At 40.4% G+C, this 16,475-nt stretch overlaps 1 protein-coding gene across 1 annotated transcript in view; it reads right to left on the bottom strand.

Annotated features, from left to right (window-relative positions):
• The window catches only part of DNAAF5 (dynein axonemal assembly factor 5), a 58,973-nt gene extending 58,341 nt beyond the window's left edge, over nt 1-632 (bottom strand). Inside the window, exon 1 of the mRNA XM_072597798.1 lies at nt 9-632. Coding sequence (XP_072453899.1) covers nt 9-591 — 583 coding nt within the window. The 5' untranslated portion in view covers nt 592-632. The remainder of the gene's footprint in view (nt 1-8) is intronic.
• Nucleotides 633-16,475: the final 15,843 nt, after the last annotated feature.

Consider the following 16,475-nt stretch of genomic DNA (forward strand, 5'->3'; position numbering starts at 1 on the left):
GCCCTTACCGGGGATGCTCCGCGCGTACTCGCCGGCCAGCTTGCAGCTCTCCCTCTTGACGTCGGGGAAGGGGTCCACGATGGTCCTCTGCAGGATGCGCACCATCTCGTCCAGGTAGGGGGCCAGGCCGCGGCCGCACAGCCGCACCGCGAGGCCCAGCAGCTCCACCAGCGCCAGGCGCAGCTCCTCGCACGGCTCCACCGGCGGCCCGGAGCCGGCCAGGCGCTGCGCCAGGGCCGGCATGAGCTGCGGCAGCGCGTCCTGGGGCCGGGTCCCGCGGCTCAGGCCCAGGCGGAGCAGCTGCACGGCCAGGGTGCGGCACTTCTCGGCCGGGTCGCCCAGGCAGCGCAGCAGCCGCGGCAGGAGCAGGCGGCCGAAGAGCTCCTGGAAGTCGGCGCTGGGAGGAAGCGGGGCCCCCTCTTCGAGCTCCCGCTGGAGGCCCTCCAGGGCCCGGCGCCGGCTCAGCTTGCTCTCGGCTTCCAGGCCAGGAAGCAGGCGGCTCACCGCCTGGCTCAGCTCCTGGGCGGAGCGCCTGTCTCCGGCGGCGCCGGGCCCCTCGAGCACCCGGGCCTCCGTCGCCAACGCCGCCATGCCTTCTGCGTGGTTCGTTACTAAGGGGAAACCAAACTTTTACGACAGCCGCAGGAAGGATTACGGCACTACGGGTAGTGGCGAGGGGAAAAAAAACCTCTGTATATATACACACACGAACCAAACAAAAAAAACTTTATTGAGCTTACTTTGCAAGGAGACAGAACAGAGAGCTGAGACTGCGGCTTGGCAACTGGAACCTAACTCGCTGTGAAGGGGGAGGGGTAGACGGCAGGCTACAGTAGCAGATGAGATCACGCATGTGCAATGCTTTACAAAACTTAAAACGCCATAAAAATGCTACCTCCTCGTCTTCACCCTCCTCCAAAGCAAGGATTCTTAACGGGGGTGGGGGAGAGAGGAGGGCGGGAAGGGGTTTGTGGGTGATGGACTTAGTGGGCCAGGGGACAAAAAACCATTTATTTCAGTGTGATTGGTTTCTTTTGTAATCCCATGCATTTTATTTTATGCATTTGAAAACGTTCTTTCGAGGTGGGGTCCCAAGGCTTCACCAGAGTGTTCACACGTGCTTCAATCCAGGGACACCGACCTCCCCATGTCTGTAGTGCTCTACATCCTCGGCTCTGACTACCGACCTCCGGGGCTTCTTTTATATTCCAACTAAAATTCCACTTTCTACAGGTTAGCTAGGTTCTATTTAACTTGTATAGAGCTTACTTTGTACGTATTTGTTTCCACGCTGTCTTCTCCTTAGGACCACAAATGAGAATAGTTCCAGAAATTGTCCCCTTTAATTTGATAAGGCACATAGTAGGCACTTAAATGCTTATTGACTGAGGCACTTAACAAATGCTTATTGATTGATTTATAAAGAAGGTGGGTCCTTAATCTCGTGTGAATGACTATGCCACAGTGGTAAGCATTGTCTTTTGTTCTCTTAGATTCATCTTTTTGTCTCCTAATTTTGGAGTGCAGAATGTGTAAATATCATTTGCAAATTACCTCACCCTCTAATTAGACGGTGAGCTCCCTGAGTGCTGGGAGTGTCTTTTTTTGTTTGTTTGTTTTTTGTATCCAGGGGCCTGCGAATATACAAACGGAAGGATACTTTGTAGCACTAGTCCTGGCACGTGGTAGGCACTAAATAAATGTTTATTGTATTGCACTGTACCACATTGCTAAAATGGTCTGTGACATAAGAAAAAAAAAGTTAAGAACTGTGCTCCAAGGCTTCCTGTAAAATACTGTAACCAAGTTTTGTTTATCTAAAACACCTTAAGGAACAGGTCTTACTCTTTTTAAAAAAATATTGATTTTTAATTTTCAACATTCACTTCCATAAGATTTTTAGTTCCAAATTTTCTCCCTATCTTTCCCCTCCTCCCACCCCAACAGTGTGTAATTTGATACAGGCTCTACATATACATTCATATTGGACCTATTTTCACATTAGTCATGTTGTAAAGAAGAATTAGAACCAATAGGAGAAACCACAAGAAAAAAGAAACGAAAAAAAAGTAGACAGAGCAAATGACATGTTTCAATCTGGACTCCACAGTTCTTTTTCTGGATGTGGACAGCATTTTCCATCATAAGTCAAAAAAAGTCTTACTCTTCACAACCAATGCTAGTTAGGATGTAAGTTCCTGGAGGAGGAAATTTTCATTTTTGTCTTTTGTGGGAAACAAGGAAGTTCTATTTTCCACAGCTCCAGATGATAAGGGTTGCAACCTACCATGGACAGGATGAAAGTCAGAAACTAATGGGCAGGCCCAATGAGCTGTGTGAGGAAAAGCCTATCAGAGAGGAGAACATAAAGTCACATGGCCAGGGGACCATATCTTGGGGGATCCAAAGTTCGGAAAACAGTATAAGAAGTCCCATCTTTCTGAACATGTTGTAGTAGTGCTGTAACCTTACTAGATAGGCTACCCGTCCATCCAGAGGGAATGGACATAAAGATTAATAAAAGCTTTCCTGATTTCACAACAGGTATTGTTCTCTGTTTAAGGTGAGCTGTTTTTCACTGTTGGGGGCTTATTGGGCTCATTTCTAACATCTTTGTATCCTTAACACCTAGCACAGTGTACTTAATAGAGGCTTAATAAATGCTTTTCAATTGATTCGTATTAAGTGGAAATAAGATTTGAGCTTTTCATCTCAGGCACAGAAAGGAAGAAGTATCTGAGAATAGACAATTAAACCATTAGCTAATATATTATTCCAGTTAGCTCCTTGAGAGTAGGGACTGTTTCTTCTCACTTAGTATGTGCTTTAAATAAATGCTAGTTGATTGACTGACTGACTCAGGAATCTGATTATCAACGGAACTGAAAGGAATGTTAGAGATTATATTTACAATTCAATCCCCTAATTTTACAGAGGAAACTAAAACCCAAACAGGTAAAGGAACTCATATAAGGTCAGTGTTTATTAAACACTCACTTTCCACTGTTTTGTATAGGCTTTCTACATGAAGTTTAGTTGTTTCTCTAGCTAAAGTTTTCATATTTTATCTTACCTACCTGTCTGATCAAACGATGAAAGGATAAACTATTTATTGAATATTTATGCAGTGCCAGGTACATAAATTCTACATACCGAAAGGTCTTGTCTTCTCTATTTCTTCCTCCTTCTATTTGGATCAATTCTCTATAAGCAGGTGGATGTTTCATGAAATACCAAATGACCAGTGCACTTCTGATCAGTAAATAAAAATATCGTCAATAATTTGAGGCTTAAACTTTTAACTCTGTAAAGGAATGGACTGGGGTGAGCTGCTGTTCCATTTGCCTAAGGTCTTCCTGTTACAGTACTGGGATTGCTCATCCTTAAAGGAATTTTCTGCCAAGAATGCTAAGTACTAAATGTATGCCACTTCATTGGTTTACTGAGACATTCATTGTTGTTTAGCTGTTTCAGTAGAGTTTGACTCTTTGTGACCCCGTTTTGGGTTTTCTTGGCAAGGATACTGAAGTGGTTTGCCATTTCCTTCTCCAGCTCACTTCACAGATGAGGAAACTGAGGCAAAGAGGGTTAAATGATTTGCTTAGACACACAACTTGTAAGTGTCTGAGGCCATATTTGAACTCAGGAAGATGAGTCTTCCCGACTCCAGGCCCAACACGCTATCCATCTTACCAGCAGCAATCCCATATTTACTTGATATTAAAAGTATTCAAGTCCAACTGATCATATCATTCTAAAGTTTTCTATACTTAAGTAAACTTTTCAAGTTGATGAAAACTCAGATTTCTTCTTAAACCTAAGGAGGTGATCAGAGGAGTATCCCCAGTCACTTGAATCTTACAAGGTAATGAGTTTTGTGAATGATACACTCATTAGATCACTAATTAAGAGGACAAAAGACCATTACTCTATCAGTCACTCAATTAACAAGCATTTATTAAGTGCTTACTCTGTGCATGGAAATGTTCCAAGAACTAGAAATACAAAGGAAGAAAGGAAGGAAGGAAGAAAGAAAGAAAAAAGAAAAAAAACTCCAAGATGACCTCAAGGAGTTTACATTCTAAATGCAAATAACTACATATGGTAAAATATACACAGTGTTAAAGAGGAAAAGCCCTGGGGTGGGGATGGAGGAGTAGGGGACACCATAGGGGACATACTGGAAAAGATCTCTTTTAGAAAGTGGACTTTGAGTGAAATCCTGAAGGAAGCCAATTGACAGAAATGAGGAGTTAGAACATTTCAGGCATGGTGGATCAGCCTGGCAGAAAAGTCTGGGAGTTCAGAGCTGAGAGGAATAGTAAGGAAACTGGCTTAACTAGATTATGGAGTACCTGGAGGGAAGTAAAATGGTAGACAGGAAAGGTAGGAAGGAGCCAGGCTGTAATGTTTTAAGTGCCAGGTAGAGCATTTTACATTTTACACTGAAAAGAGCAGGCAACCATTGGAGTTTATTGAGTAGGGGAATGTGACTAGTCAAAACTGAGTTTTAGGAAAATCACTTTGGCAGCAGAGTGGAAAATGACTGAGGGAGGACAGTCTTGAAGAAGGGAGACCAACCAAAAGGCTGTAATGGAGATCTGCATGAGGATGGTGCTTGTGTCAGTGGAGAGAAGAGAACATATATTAATGTTGTCCAAGTATTGAAAGAAGATTTTTTAAGAGCTAAAGGTGGTATGTTGAGAGTTGAAATAACTGAATTTTTGTCCTGCATTTGCCATTTTTTACTACAAAGTGAACTGTCTCAATTGTTAAGTTGTTTTTCAGTCATGTCCAACTCCTCATGACCCCATTTGGGATTTTCTTGGCAGAGATACTGGAACAGTTTGCCATTTCCTTCTCCAGCTTTGTTTTATAGATGAGGAAACTGAGGCAAACAGGGTGAAGTGATTTGCCTAGTATGGTCACTCAACTAATAAGTGTCCGAGGCTAGATTTGAACTCATGAAATTGAATCTTCCTGACTCCAGGCCCAGCATTCTGTCCACTGCACCACCTAATTGCTCTGTCTCTTTCTGCATCTCTCTTGAATGTGCTTTATGACTACAAAAGAGAATTCTTAGGACTTTGATAGTTCTCCCCTTTATTTGATAAGGCACATAGTAGGCTCTTAACAGATGCTTATTGGCTGACTGATTCATTTATTTATTTATCTATCTATTTATTTATTTATTTTTTGGCTGACTGATTTATAAAGAAAGTTCCTTGCAGAAGTTTCCAAACATATTTGACAAACCACCCACTTAAAAAAAAATTACTCATCACTCTCTTGGAAATCTACTTCCTTTAACCCTTTAACTTTTTAAAAATTTATGTCATTTCAAAAACCATAAAATATATTTTTAAATGACATTTTAATTTTAACAATTTATTGTAAATTTGTGGTTTTTTTCCTGTATTGAAATTTTGATGTTGCAATATTGCATCGTAGCATATTATATTGTAAACCAGTCATTACATGCACATATTCTTGCCGATGCATGCTGGACTTCCTGACAATGTGAGACATTCTCCCTGCCAACACTTTTTAAAAATTTATTTATTTCTAGTATTAAACATTCATTTCCAAAAGATTTTGAGTTCCAAATTTTCTTCCCATCCTCTCCCCTCTCCTCCTTCCCATCTTTTCCCATCTTTTCCCATCTCACCCCAAGACACTATGCACTCTGATCATGCCTTCCCCTGATCCGCCTGTATGTCTTATTTCCCAGTTGCATGTAAAAACCTTTTTAACATTCATTTTTAATGAATACATCTTCTACGTACATCTTCTCTCCTCTCCTCCCTCCCTATTCATCACCACTGAGAAGGCAAGCAATTTGATATATGTTATACATGTGTAGTCATGCAAAACACTTCCATAACAGTCATATTGTAAAAGACTAACTATATTTCCCTCCATCATATCCTGCCCCCCATTTATTCTATTCTCTCTTTTGACCTTGTCCCTCTCCAGAAGTGTTTACTTCTAATTACCCCCCTACCTCCCATTTGCCCTTCTTTCTATCATCTCCCCACACCCCACTTATCCCCTTCTCCCCTACTTTCCTGTAGTGTAAGATAGATTTTCATACCAAATTGAGTGTCCATGTTAATCCCTCCTTAAGCCAAATGTGATGAGAGTAAGCCTTTTCCCTCTCACCTCCTCTCTTTACCCCACCATTGAAGATGCTTTTTATTGACTTTTTTATGAGAGATAAATTTCCCCATTCCATTTCTCCCTTTCTCCTTCCAATATATTCCTCTCTCACCCCTTAATTTTATTTTTAGATATCATCCCTTCCTATTCAACTCACTTTGTGCCCTCTGCGTATATGTTTATAATCCCTCCATCTACCCAAATACTGAGAAAAGTCTCAAGAGTTACAAATGTTATCTTTCTATGTAGGAATGTAAACAGTTCAAAGTTAGTAAGCCCCTTATGATTCCTGTTTCCTGTTTATCTTTTCATGCTTCTCTTGATTCTCGTGTTTGAAAGTCAGATTTTCTCTTCAGTTCTGGTCTTTTCATCAAGAATGCTTGAAAGTCCTCTATATGATTGAATGACTATTTTTCCCCTGAAGTATTTTACTCAGTTTTGCTGGGTAGGTGATTCTTGGTTTTAATCCTAGCTCCTTTGACCTCTGAAATGTCATATTCCAAGCCCTGTGATCCTTTAATGTAAAAGCTGCTAGATTTTGTGTTATCCTGATTGTATTTCCACAATACTCAAATTGTTTCTTTCTAGCTGCTTGTAATATTTTCTCCTTGACCTGGGGACTCTGGAATTTAGCTACAATTCCTAGGAGTTTTCCTTTTGGGATCTCTTTCAGGAGGTGATCAGTGGATTCTTTCAATATTTATTTTACCCTCTGGTTCTAGAATATCAGGACAGTTTTCCTTGATAATTTCATGAAAGATGATGTCTAGGCTCTTTTTTTAATCATGGCTTTGAATTGTCTCTCCTGGATCTATTTTCCAGGTCAGTTATTTTACCAATGAGATAATTCACATTAACTTCTATTTTTTCATTCCTTCGGTTTTGTTTTATAATTTCTTGATTTTTTCATAAAGTCATTAGCTGCCATCTGCTCCATTCTAATCTTTAAGGAATTATTTTCTTCAGTGGGCTTTTTTATCTTCTTTTCCATCTGTCCAATTCTGCTTTTTAGGGCATTCTTCCCCTTATTGGCTCTTTGGACCTCTTTTGCCATTTGGGTTAGTCTATTTTTTAAAGTGTTATTTTCTTCAGCATTTTTTGGGTCTCCTTTAGCAAGCAATTGACTCATTTTTCATGATTTTCTTGCATCACTCTCATTTCTCTTCCCAATTTTTTCTCTGCTTCTCTTACTTGATTTTCAAAATCCTTTTTGAACTCTTCTATGCCCTGAGACCAATTCATATTTTTCTAGGAGGCTTTGGATGGAGGTATTTTGAATTTATTTTCTTCTGTTTGCATGTTTTAGACTTCCTTGTCACCAAAGTAACATTCTATAATCTGATTCTTTTTCCAGTTTTTGCTTATTCCCTCAGCCATTTACTTGACTTCTGAGCTCTTTGTCATAGTAGTTCTCTACTTCCAATGGGGGTAGAGGGTGTACTTTTAGCTGCTCTTTCCCTCCATAATCTGTGGACCTAGAGCTCCAGAAACAGTGGCTGCAGCTGCCTCTGCTGCTGCGGAGGTTGCCACAATTTCCCCTGCCCCCTCTCCTCTCAGCCACCCTGGGCCTGGGGCTGGACCACTCCACTCTCCTGCACTAGTCCTACAGGCTTTTTCCACTGACCTTCCAATTTCTCCTCATTGTTTTGGGATCCTGAAATCTGGAAACTGCCATAGATATGAGAGATTCAGTCTCCCCAAGATCCTGTCTGTGTGGCCGCAGTCCACACTGGACTGTGTCCTGCCCCCATAGTGGCACAATAGATGCTTCCTGGTGACCTTCCAGGCTGTCTTGGGCTACAGATTTGCTTTACTCCATCATTCTGTGGGTTCTGCAGCTCCAGAATTTCTTTAGAGTCATTTTTCACAGATATTTGGCTGGGCTTGGGGGCAGGGCTCTAGAAAGTCTGTGCTGTTACCCCACACTTTCTTATTAAGACCTGTTGGTGGCCTTGACCACTGCTCAGTTATCATTTACATTTTGTGTGTTTGCTTGGAAAATAATGAAATCACTACAACTGTAACTCTGTTGCTGAACAAATGAAAAGTGTGTGAATAGTTTTTCAAAATTTCCTTATCTTCTCTTATTTCCTTATGTTTCCACCACCCCTTTATTTTTATTCAATGCCCCCCCAATTGCACGGGAAGCTACTACTGCTCCCCCACCTCTCTCATTCCAGCACCCCCTAGGGGTTGCATCCACTTTAGGAATCTCTGGCTCTAGTGTGCATGGCTATGCAATGAGTGGTAAGCATCATCTTTTGTTGTAATAAGCACAACTTCTCTTAGGTTATTCTCCCTAGCATAGTAGCTTTGGAGAAGAGAATATGGAAATATCACCTGCAAATTATCACACACACACGTCTATCCTCTATTAATGCAATATATCACACTCAGTGAATGAGCTGCAGTTTTCCTATGTCTGTATCCTGTGTTGGCTTAGTGGCTACTCATGACCCTAAGAGAATTCTTGCAAAAGAAGGAATGACAAAGATTTGACCACAGATTGGTCACATGGGGTGAGTGCAAGTGAAAAGCCAAGGATAATATTTGGGTTATGAACCTGGATAACTGGAAGAATGATAATGCCATTGACAGTAATGGGAAAGTGGGGAGAATTTTGGGGAAAAAATAATTCTATTTTGGGTACATTGAATTTGAGATGTCTGTAGGATACTTAGTGTGAGATATGCAAAAGGCAATGTAGGTCTAGAACTCAGGAAAGAGATTAGGGCTGGACATATAAATCTAAGAATCATCTTCATAGAGATGATGATCGAACCTATGGGAACTGATTAGCTAAAATCATCAACTACGCTAAAATAGAAGAAGAGGAAAAGGCCTTGGGGACCCTCATGGTTAGTAGGTGTGACCCAGAGGAAGATCCAGCAAAGGAGACTGAAAAAAAAAACCCCAGTCAGACAGGAAGAGAATCAGAAGAAACTAGTATCACAAGACTTAGAGAGGAAAGGTTATCCAGAAGAGGATGGTTGTGTCAAAGGCTGCAGATAGATTAAGAAGGATGAGGCCATTTGGATTGGCAATTAAGAAATCATTGATACCTTTGCAAAAGGTAATTTCAGTTTAATGATGAGACTGAAAGCCAGATTTCAGAAAATTTAGAAGCGCTTGAGAACAGAGGAAAAGAAGACAATTAGTACTGTCAACTTTCTTAAGGAGTTTAGTTCAGAAGAGAAAGGGAAATGTAGAGCAGAATTTATTAGGGATGGTAGGATCAAGCAGGGTTTTTTTAAGGATGGGAGAGATATGAATGAGTGGAGGCATAAGGGAAAAAGTCAGAAGATAGAGACTGAATGGGGATGATGTGATGGTAGTTGAAAGGGAGGAGTGGGATCAAGGCTGCATGTTGAGGGGTTTGCAGTTAGGTGGGGCAATGAAGAGAGCACTGTACCCAGAGTCAGGGAGACCTGAATTCAAATGTAGCTTCATACGCTCATTAACTGTGTGACTTGAGGCAAATCATTTGCCTTCTACCCGCCTCAGTTTCCTTAACTTTAAAATGGGAATTTGTATGGCCCAGGCAATATTCACAGCACCAAGGGCAACTATGAATCACAAAGTATAACAGACTCTCCATATAGAAGGCAGAAGAAAATCATTTAGTCAGATACCAGAAAGCCAAATCCCAACACCAGAAAGCTGAATCCATCATAGTAACCAAGAAGTCTATACACATGATCAGGCCTTCCTGATGCAAACAAACATCAGGAGCCTAGCTGTCTGCCTCTCTCTCTCCTTCAGTTCTGACTGCTCTGACTAATTTCCTCTCAGCTCTGCTCTAGCTCCAACTCTTCCTGTTCCACCCCTTTCTGTTCCATGTGACTTAACTTTTGTGACTCAGGCTTCCTCGGGTCACCAAGGCCCATTAATGGATGGGAAAGATCTTCCCATTAAGAAGCAAAAATACATTTACACTGCTAGATTGTAACAGCACCTACCTCACAGGTTTGCTGTGAAATTCAAATGAGAGAATATTTGTAAAAAACACTTAGCTTTTATTATGTGTCTGGCCCATACTAGGTGCTTAATGAATGTTTATTCTTTTCCCTTTCCTTTCTTTCCCCTTGAAAAGAAGAAGAGCTACCTCTTCACGTGAGACAGGGATGTAGGAGTAATTAGTGGGGGAAGATGTCTGAGTGATATAAGTGAGAGAAATGATTACTAATAACCAATGATTTGAAGAGATCCATAGTTCCTCCTTCTTCTAAAGTTCTGATTTTTAAAAAGTTCAGTGTCTTGAAGGATATTGATAATGAGATTGGATTAACTTTATTGTTCAGACCCCACCCAAATGGAGTAACCACTGTGTTCTGCTTAGGCTCTAGTAGGGCATACATTCTTTTAATAGATGGTAGTTTGGGTAAGGAGATAAGTCTCTGATCCAAGGGTTGCATGATGTCAATTAGTCCCTTCCTTCCCCTCCCCTCCTCTCCTCTTCCCTTCCTTTCCCTTCCCTTCCCTTCCCTTCCCTTCCCTTCCCTTCCCTTCCCTTCCCTTCCTCTGCTCCTAAACAGTAAACCCACTGCACTCTGAAACTGGGACTCCAATGGGCTCCTGCCTAAGGGCTCCTCTGGACCCTCCTGGCTTTACAGTGATTAACAATTGTAACTGTTGCTGTTTCCCACCCAGCCTGAGGTCTTCCTTTTTCTGGACCTCATTAAAGGTGAGCCCACTACTATGATTATCTTTGGTCTAAGAGAGATAGCCAAATGACCATCTATTTATTAATAACTTGCTGGCCTTATTAATAAAATGATTAAATTACCCAGAAATTTTGTCTCTCAGACCCTTTTAATCCCCACAGTAAGTGAGTGGAGAAGAAGAAGCTCTTGGTAAAGTATGAGGCAAGATCCTCAGCTGAGCCTTAGTGACCCATATGAATTTATTGAGTGACTCTTGGGAAGACAGACTATGGTCAGAGGAGTCACCCTTAAGTGCTGGTCTCTAAAAGCAGTTTTCATTGTGGATATTGTGTTGCCTTTCCCTCTTTCCTTCCATCTATCTTCTGGGAGATGAGGGAACAGGAAGAAGCAGAGAAGAAATCTGCTCCCCCAGGAACCATAAAGCCATACCTCCAATCCCTAGGAACCTTGGGGTAAAATCACATGGAAGCCTCATGTGTTTGCTGAAGCCCACATAACCTGAAAGAATTCCTGAATACATTTGATCCCCCAATCCCTTACCCCCTCTTCCTGTTGTAGGCAGGCTGTATTCCAAAGGCCTGAGAGTAGGTTTTCCCAGGCTTAGAGCTGGCAGCAGCTAGGACAGAGATAGTGTATCCTAGAGAAGCACAGACCTATGCTCACTCATTGCTTATTCCTGCCCCCTTGCTTCCTAGATAGAAGGGGGAAATTTGCTAGATGGCATCCTAGCCTTCTAAGGCAGAGAAGGGGAATTTCTTGGGCTGTTCTGGTCTTGAGGGTTGTTTCATGGATTACCTTATGAATAACCTCAAGTTTGAAAGTTCAGAAAGCCATATTTCTATAGAGAGAAGTGTAATTTACTGAGCCAATTACATCTTAGAGAGGGAAAGGTCTCCTTTGTAGAACCACATCCTATCCTGCTCCACATACTGCTGGAAAATCACTGAGGGACTAAAGGTATATCCTAGGTGAAGAAAATGCCTTGGTTTTGGTCTCTGCTCATTCTGTTGGTTATTTGAACAGTACAGTTTAATGGGGAATATGCCCAGAGTGTGTTTTCCTTTAGGGAAAAGCCTAAACTGTGGACTTTGTACTGAATATAGAGGACTCTAGGATTCTGTGGAAAAGTGAGACCCACCAGAGAAAGAAATGTATGGCATTGATTGTGTGCACTATTCTGAGTGCTTTCTGTGTTTTCTGCATTTGTATGTGGGTTGCTAGGAGTACTTTGACTCTTTTGCATTTTCTGTGGGAATGAAATAAAGACGAATGCTAACTAATACGCATTTACTACTTTGTGTTGGGCAGCTAGGTGGCAAAGTGTATATTATGGACCTGGAGTCCGGAAGACTTATCTTCATGAGTTTAAATCTGACCTTAGATACTTTCTAGCTGTGTGACTCTGAGCAAGTCGCTTCACCCTGTTTGCCTCAGTTTCCTCATTTGCAAAATGAGCTGGAAAAGGAAATGGCAAACCACTCCAGTATCTCTGCCAAGAAAACCCCAAATGGGGTCACAAAGAGTTGGACACAAGTGAAAAAAATGAACAGCCACAAACTAGATTTCTACTATCTACTTTATAGATACCATGCATGAGCTGTATTTGAAAGTTTCTCAAAGTAAACCTCTCAAAACCTCCATTTCCTTATCTGTAAAGTGAGGAAATTTGGAGTGAATGATAACAAAGATTCTCTCTTTCTATAGGACTCCTTTAGTCTACCCCACTCACTCAAGCTTGCAGCCTTGGAAATGATTACATAGCTTCACAGTAGCCTCTCTCAACGACCAAAGATCACAAGATAGGGTTTACTAGTGGGAGAACAAAGGACAGAGTTGAGTAGGTGGGGAAAACAATGCCATCGGTTACAGTATAGAGGGCACTGTGTGTTTGGGGGAGGGGCAACATAAACACAACAACCCTCTCCTTCCCTCCTGTGACTAAAAAATGTCTTGTTTTGTTTTGTTTTAACTCACCTGCAAGGTTAAAGGTAGTGGACCAGACTTCTTTGGATGGCAAAGCAGACATCCTAGAGGGATAGCTTGGTGGTGTAAAGGCAGTACTAAACCAGACTGCTCGATGTCCATCTGCATCCCTCAAGTATAACAGATTTCCTTGAGGTAAGACTAAAACAGTGATTAGCAGAAGAAATGAACTTCTAAACTTAGCTCATAGGCAGAGACACAAAGAAATGTTGCTTGAGCAATCATACAAAATAGAGCAATAATACAGAATAAGATCAATTGTAACATAGAATCAGCTATACAGTGATACAGAATCCATTTAATTTCTTCGTTGTTTAAAGGTAACCCATGTTGGCACTCCTAAAAGTGTAGCTTACCGATAAGTGCTAACGTATTTATCTTTAAGATAGTCAGATGAAGCAGATGTTAAACTGAAAATGTAATTGAGAAATGTTTAACGAAATAAGTAGAAATACAATATAACAGATAATTAATTTATGGTTTTCCAAGTCAAGCAGCTGAAGGGATACATTTCTATTTAGGCTGGAAAATACAATTAGCTTAAAGCAAAGGTATTTATTGAAATGATATAGTCAGAATAAATAGAGACAAAACTTTTCCCTAGTGAATCTGGGGTTTCTTGGTACAAATACGCACATTGTGAAGGTTGACATGATCCTTCCCCATTACAAAGTCTTCTCTTAATGTCATTGAATTGCTTTTTATGGGTTTCTGCTGAGTTAGTAGTTCAACGGGGCTAGCTAGTTGCTAGTTGGTAGTTCAATGGGTCATTGAACTTGGTCGTAATTTCTATCTTGCAAAAATAAAAAATCCATACCCCAGGCCAAGCAGGAGTTTGAGTTCTTCATCCTGCTATCTCCCAAGTAAGATCCCAGCTCCAGGCACTGGCTTCTCATTTCCTTTCTCCAATTCTATACTTCAGCTGAATTCCTTTCTGAATGGAGCCATGTGCTTCTGCTTCAAGACCCCATCACTACCAGGGGTAGAGGAGAAGAAAAAATCTTTTCTCTTTGTTTGTATCCCCCTGTATCTCTCTAAGAGGTACAAGGGGAAAGATGAAGAGCCAACTCATAAGCTGAAGGTTTTCTGTAGTTTTGAGAGGAGCTAACTTGAATGTTGTGTTGGTCATAAGTGAGGTGGCTAATCTTTTTAACCAACCATTGGAACGTTCCCATGTTCATTAGTTGCCTTCATCCAATAGCCAATGCCTTACAATTCCATTGAGTTACTTGAGATTCTCCTTACACAATCTGTTGTAAAGTAATCCTTTTATGTATTATTATTGAGTTATTTAATAAAATTCTTAAGTAATTCTTTTAGTTAGCCTTCATGTATAATTCCTTTGACTGACTTTCTTTTATGATGAAACAAATTCTTTGGATTTCTATTGTCCTATTATCAGTTAAAATCCCTTTCTTCAAAATTTTCCTCAGTTAGACATTTACTGAGCACATGCTATGTGTAAGTGATCAAAAATTCACTGAAACCTCATAAGATATCTTGAGGTTTAAGGGCTAGATTTCTTTTTTTCTCTTCCCTTCTTATTTATGCTATCATTTAAAAAAACCATGCCTTAAATCCAAATCACTCTAGCTCTCACTGAGTGGCCAACAATAAGTCCCAGCCTGAGCCTCATTTGGTCATTGTTTGGGCTCTTATGGTTCAGAGTGAGTGTAAATAGCATTTGTTTCTGTTTTTGCCAGAAACCCTGAGGGTCTTCCCCTCCCAGATTGATTTTTTTGTTTAATTGGTAAAAGAGGCCACTCTCTGCCTCACTTCTTGCCTAGACTTAATCTCTGAATGGATGTTGCCTCAGTCAAACTGAGATCTAGGAAAGACCTTAGCTTAAAAAGACCCAGGTCTCCTACTGCCTCCAGGCCATCTCCAATTGTCCTGATCTATATCTTGCTAGTAGATCCAGATGGCTCCAGAGAAGAGAGTAAGGCACTTGCAACTCAAGATATCACTTTCCTGATATCAAGAACAAAGGACAAGCAACTGCTATGTGCAAAGGACTATACTATTCGATGATGTTTTTTTTTTAGAGGTAGGAGAAGTGGGCAGTCTGGACCTATGATTTAATTTATGTGGGGAATTCTCATGGAAACTCCCTTCACCAATACAGATTATCTAAAAAGTCTGTAACTTACAGTGTTAGATATATATTGAACAATATTTAATAACTAACTTTCTGAAAAACACATGGCACATTTTAAAATATAGTTTGCATTATTAATATTTTTCTCCTTAACTTTCTTAAGTCTAGACAATCATCAAAACAATAAATTAAGCCCCACTTTGTAGCCATTTTCCCAGGTATAAATGCTCACAGTGAAAGTTTGATAACTGGCTCTCTTGAATGGGCAGGAACTAACTTCAGCCCAGCCCTGGTTACAGCATGGGTTTTTTTTTAACTTATTTTTTGTCGTAGACTCCTTTGACAATCTGGGGAAGTCTCTAAATGCTATTTCACAATAACAGCTTTTTAATTAATTAGAGGAAATGCTAAATTTCAGTTAGAGGTTCATGAAAATAAAGATGTAACTTTTTCCACCCGAGTTCATGAACACTCTGAAATCTCTCGCTCAGGATCAGAGAACCCTACGTTAAGACCTCTTGTTTTAAAGAGTCATAAAGAGCATCAAGAAGTTATGAATAGACTGTTATGAATTCAAGGCATACCTTGAACACAAGTTTTTCTGGCTCCAAGGCCAGTCTTTGATTTGCCACTTCAGGTTTATACATGGTAGAGATGCAAAGAATAAAAAAGAAATCCTTAAGAAAAAGATAGCTCCAGGTTCAAAAGCTCACTGAACAAAATAATTCGTTGAAAGAGAGAATTGCGTCCAGGGAAACAAATGACTATGAGATAAACCAAGAAGTTAGTAAACAAAACCAAAAATTTGAAAAAATAGAAGATAAGGTGAAACAACTCATTGGAAAAACAACTGACCTGGAAAGTAGATCCAGGAGAAATAATTTAAAAATTATTGGACTACCTGAAAGCCATGATCAAAAAAAGAGCCTAGACATTATCTTCCATGAAATTATCAAGGAAAACTGCCCTGATGTTATAGAATCAGAGGGCAAAATGGATATTGAAAGAATTCATCGGTCACCTCCTGAAAGAAACCCGAACAGAGAAACTCCTAGGAATATTGTGGCCAAATTTCAGAGTTCCCAGATCAAGGAGAAAATGCTGCAAGCAGCTAGAAAGAGACAATTTAAGTACTGTGGAAATATAATCAGGATAACACAGGATATGGCAGCTTCAACATTAAGCGATCAAAGGGCTTGGAATGGGATATTTCAGAAGTTAAAGGAACTGGAATTGAAACCAAGAATCACCTACCCAGCAAATCTGAATATAATACTTCAAGGGAAAAAATGGTCATTCAGTGATATAGATGATTTTCAAGATTTCATGTTGAAGAAAAGACCAGATCTGTATTTAAAAATTTGACTTCCCAAGACAAGCATCAAGAGAAGCATGAAAAGGTAAACAGAAAAGAAAAATCATAAAAGACTCTCTAAAGCTGAACTGTTTACATTACTACATGGAAAGACAATATTTTTAACTCTTGAATCTTTTCTCAGTATTTGGGTAGTAGGAGAGATTGTATATACACACACACACACACACACACACACACACATACACATAGATAG

Source organism: Notamacropus eugenii, chromosome 3 (genome assembly GCF_028372415.1).
Source record: "Notamacropus eugenii isolate mMacEug1 chromosome 3, mMacEug1.pri_v2, whole genome shotgun sequence".
Taxonomy (NCBI): Eukaryota; Metazoa; Chordata; class Mammalia; order Diprotodontia; family Macropodidae; genus Notamacropus; species Notamacropus eugenii.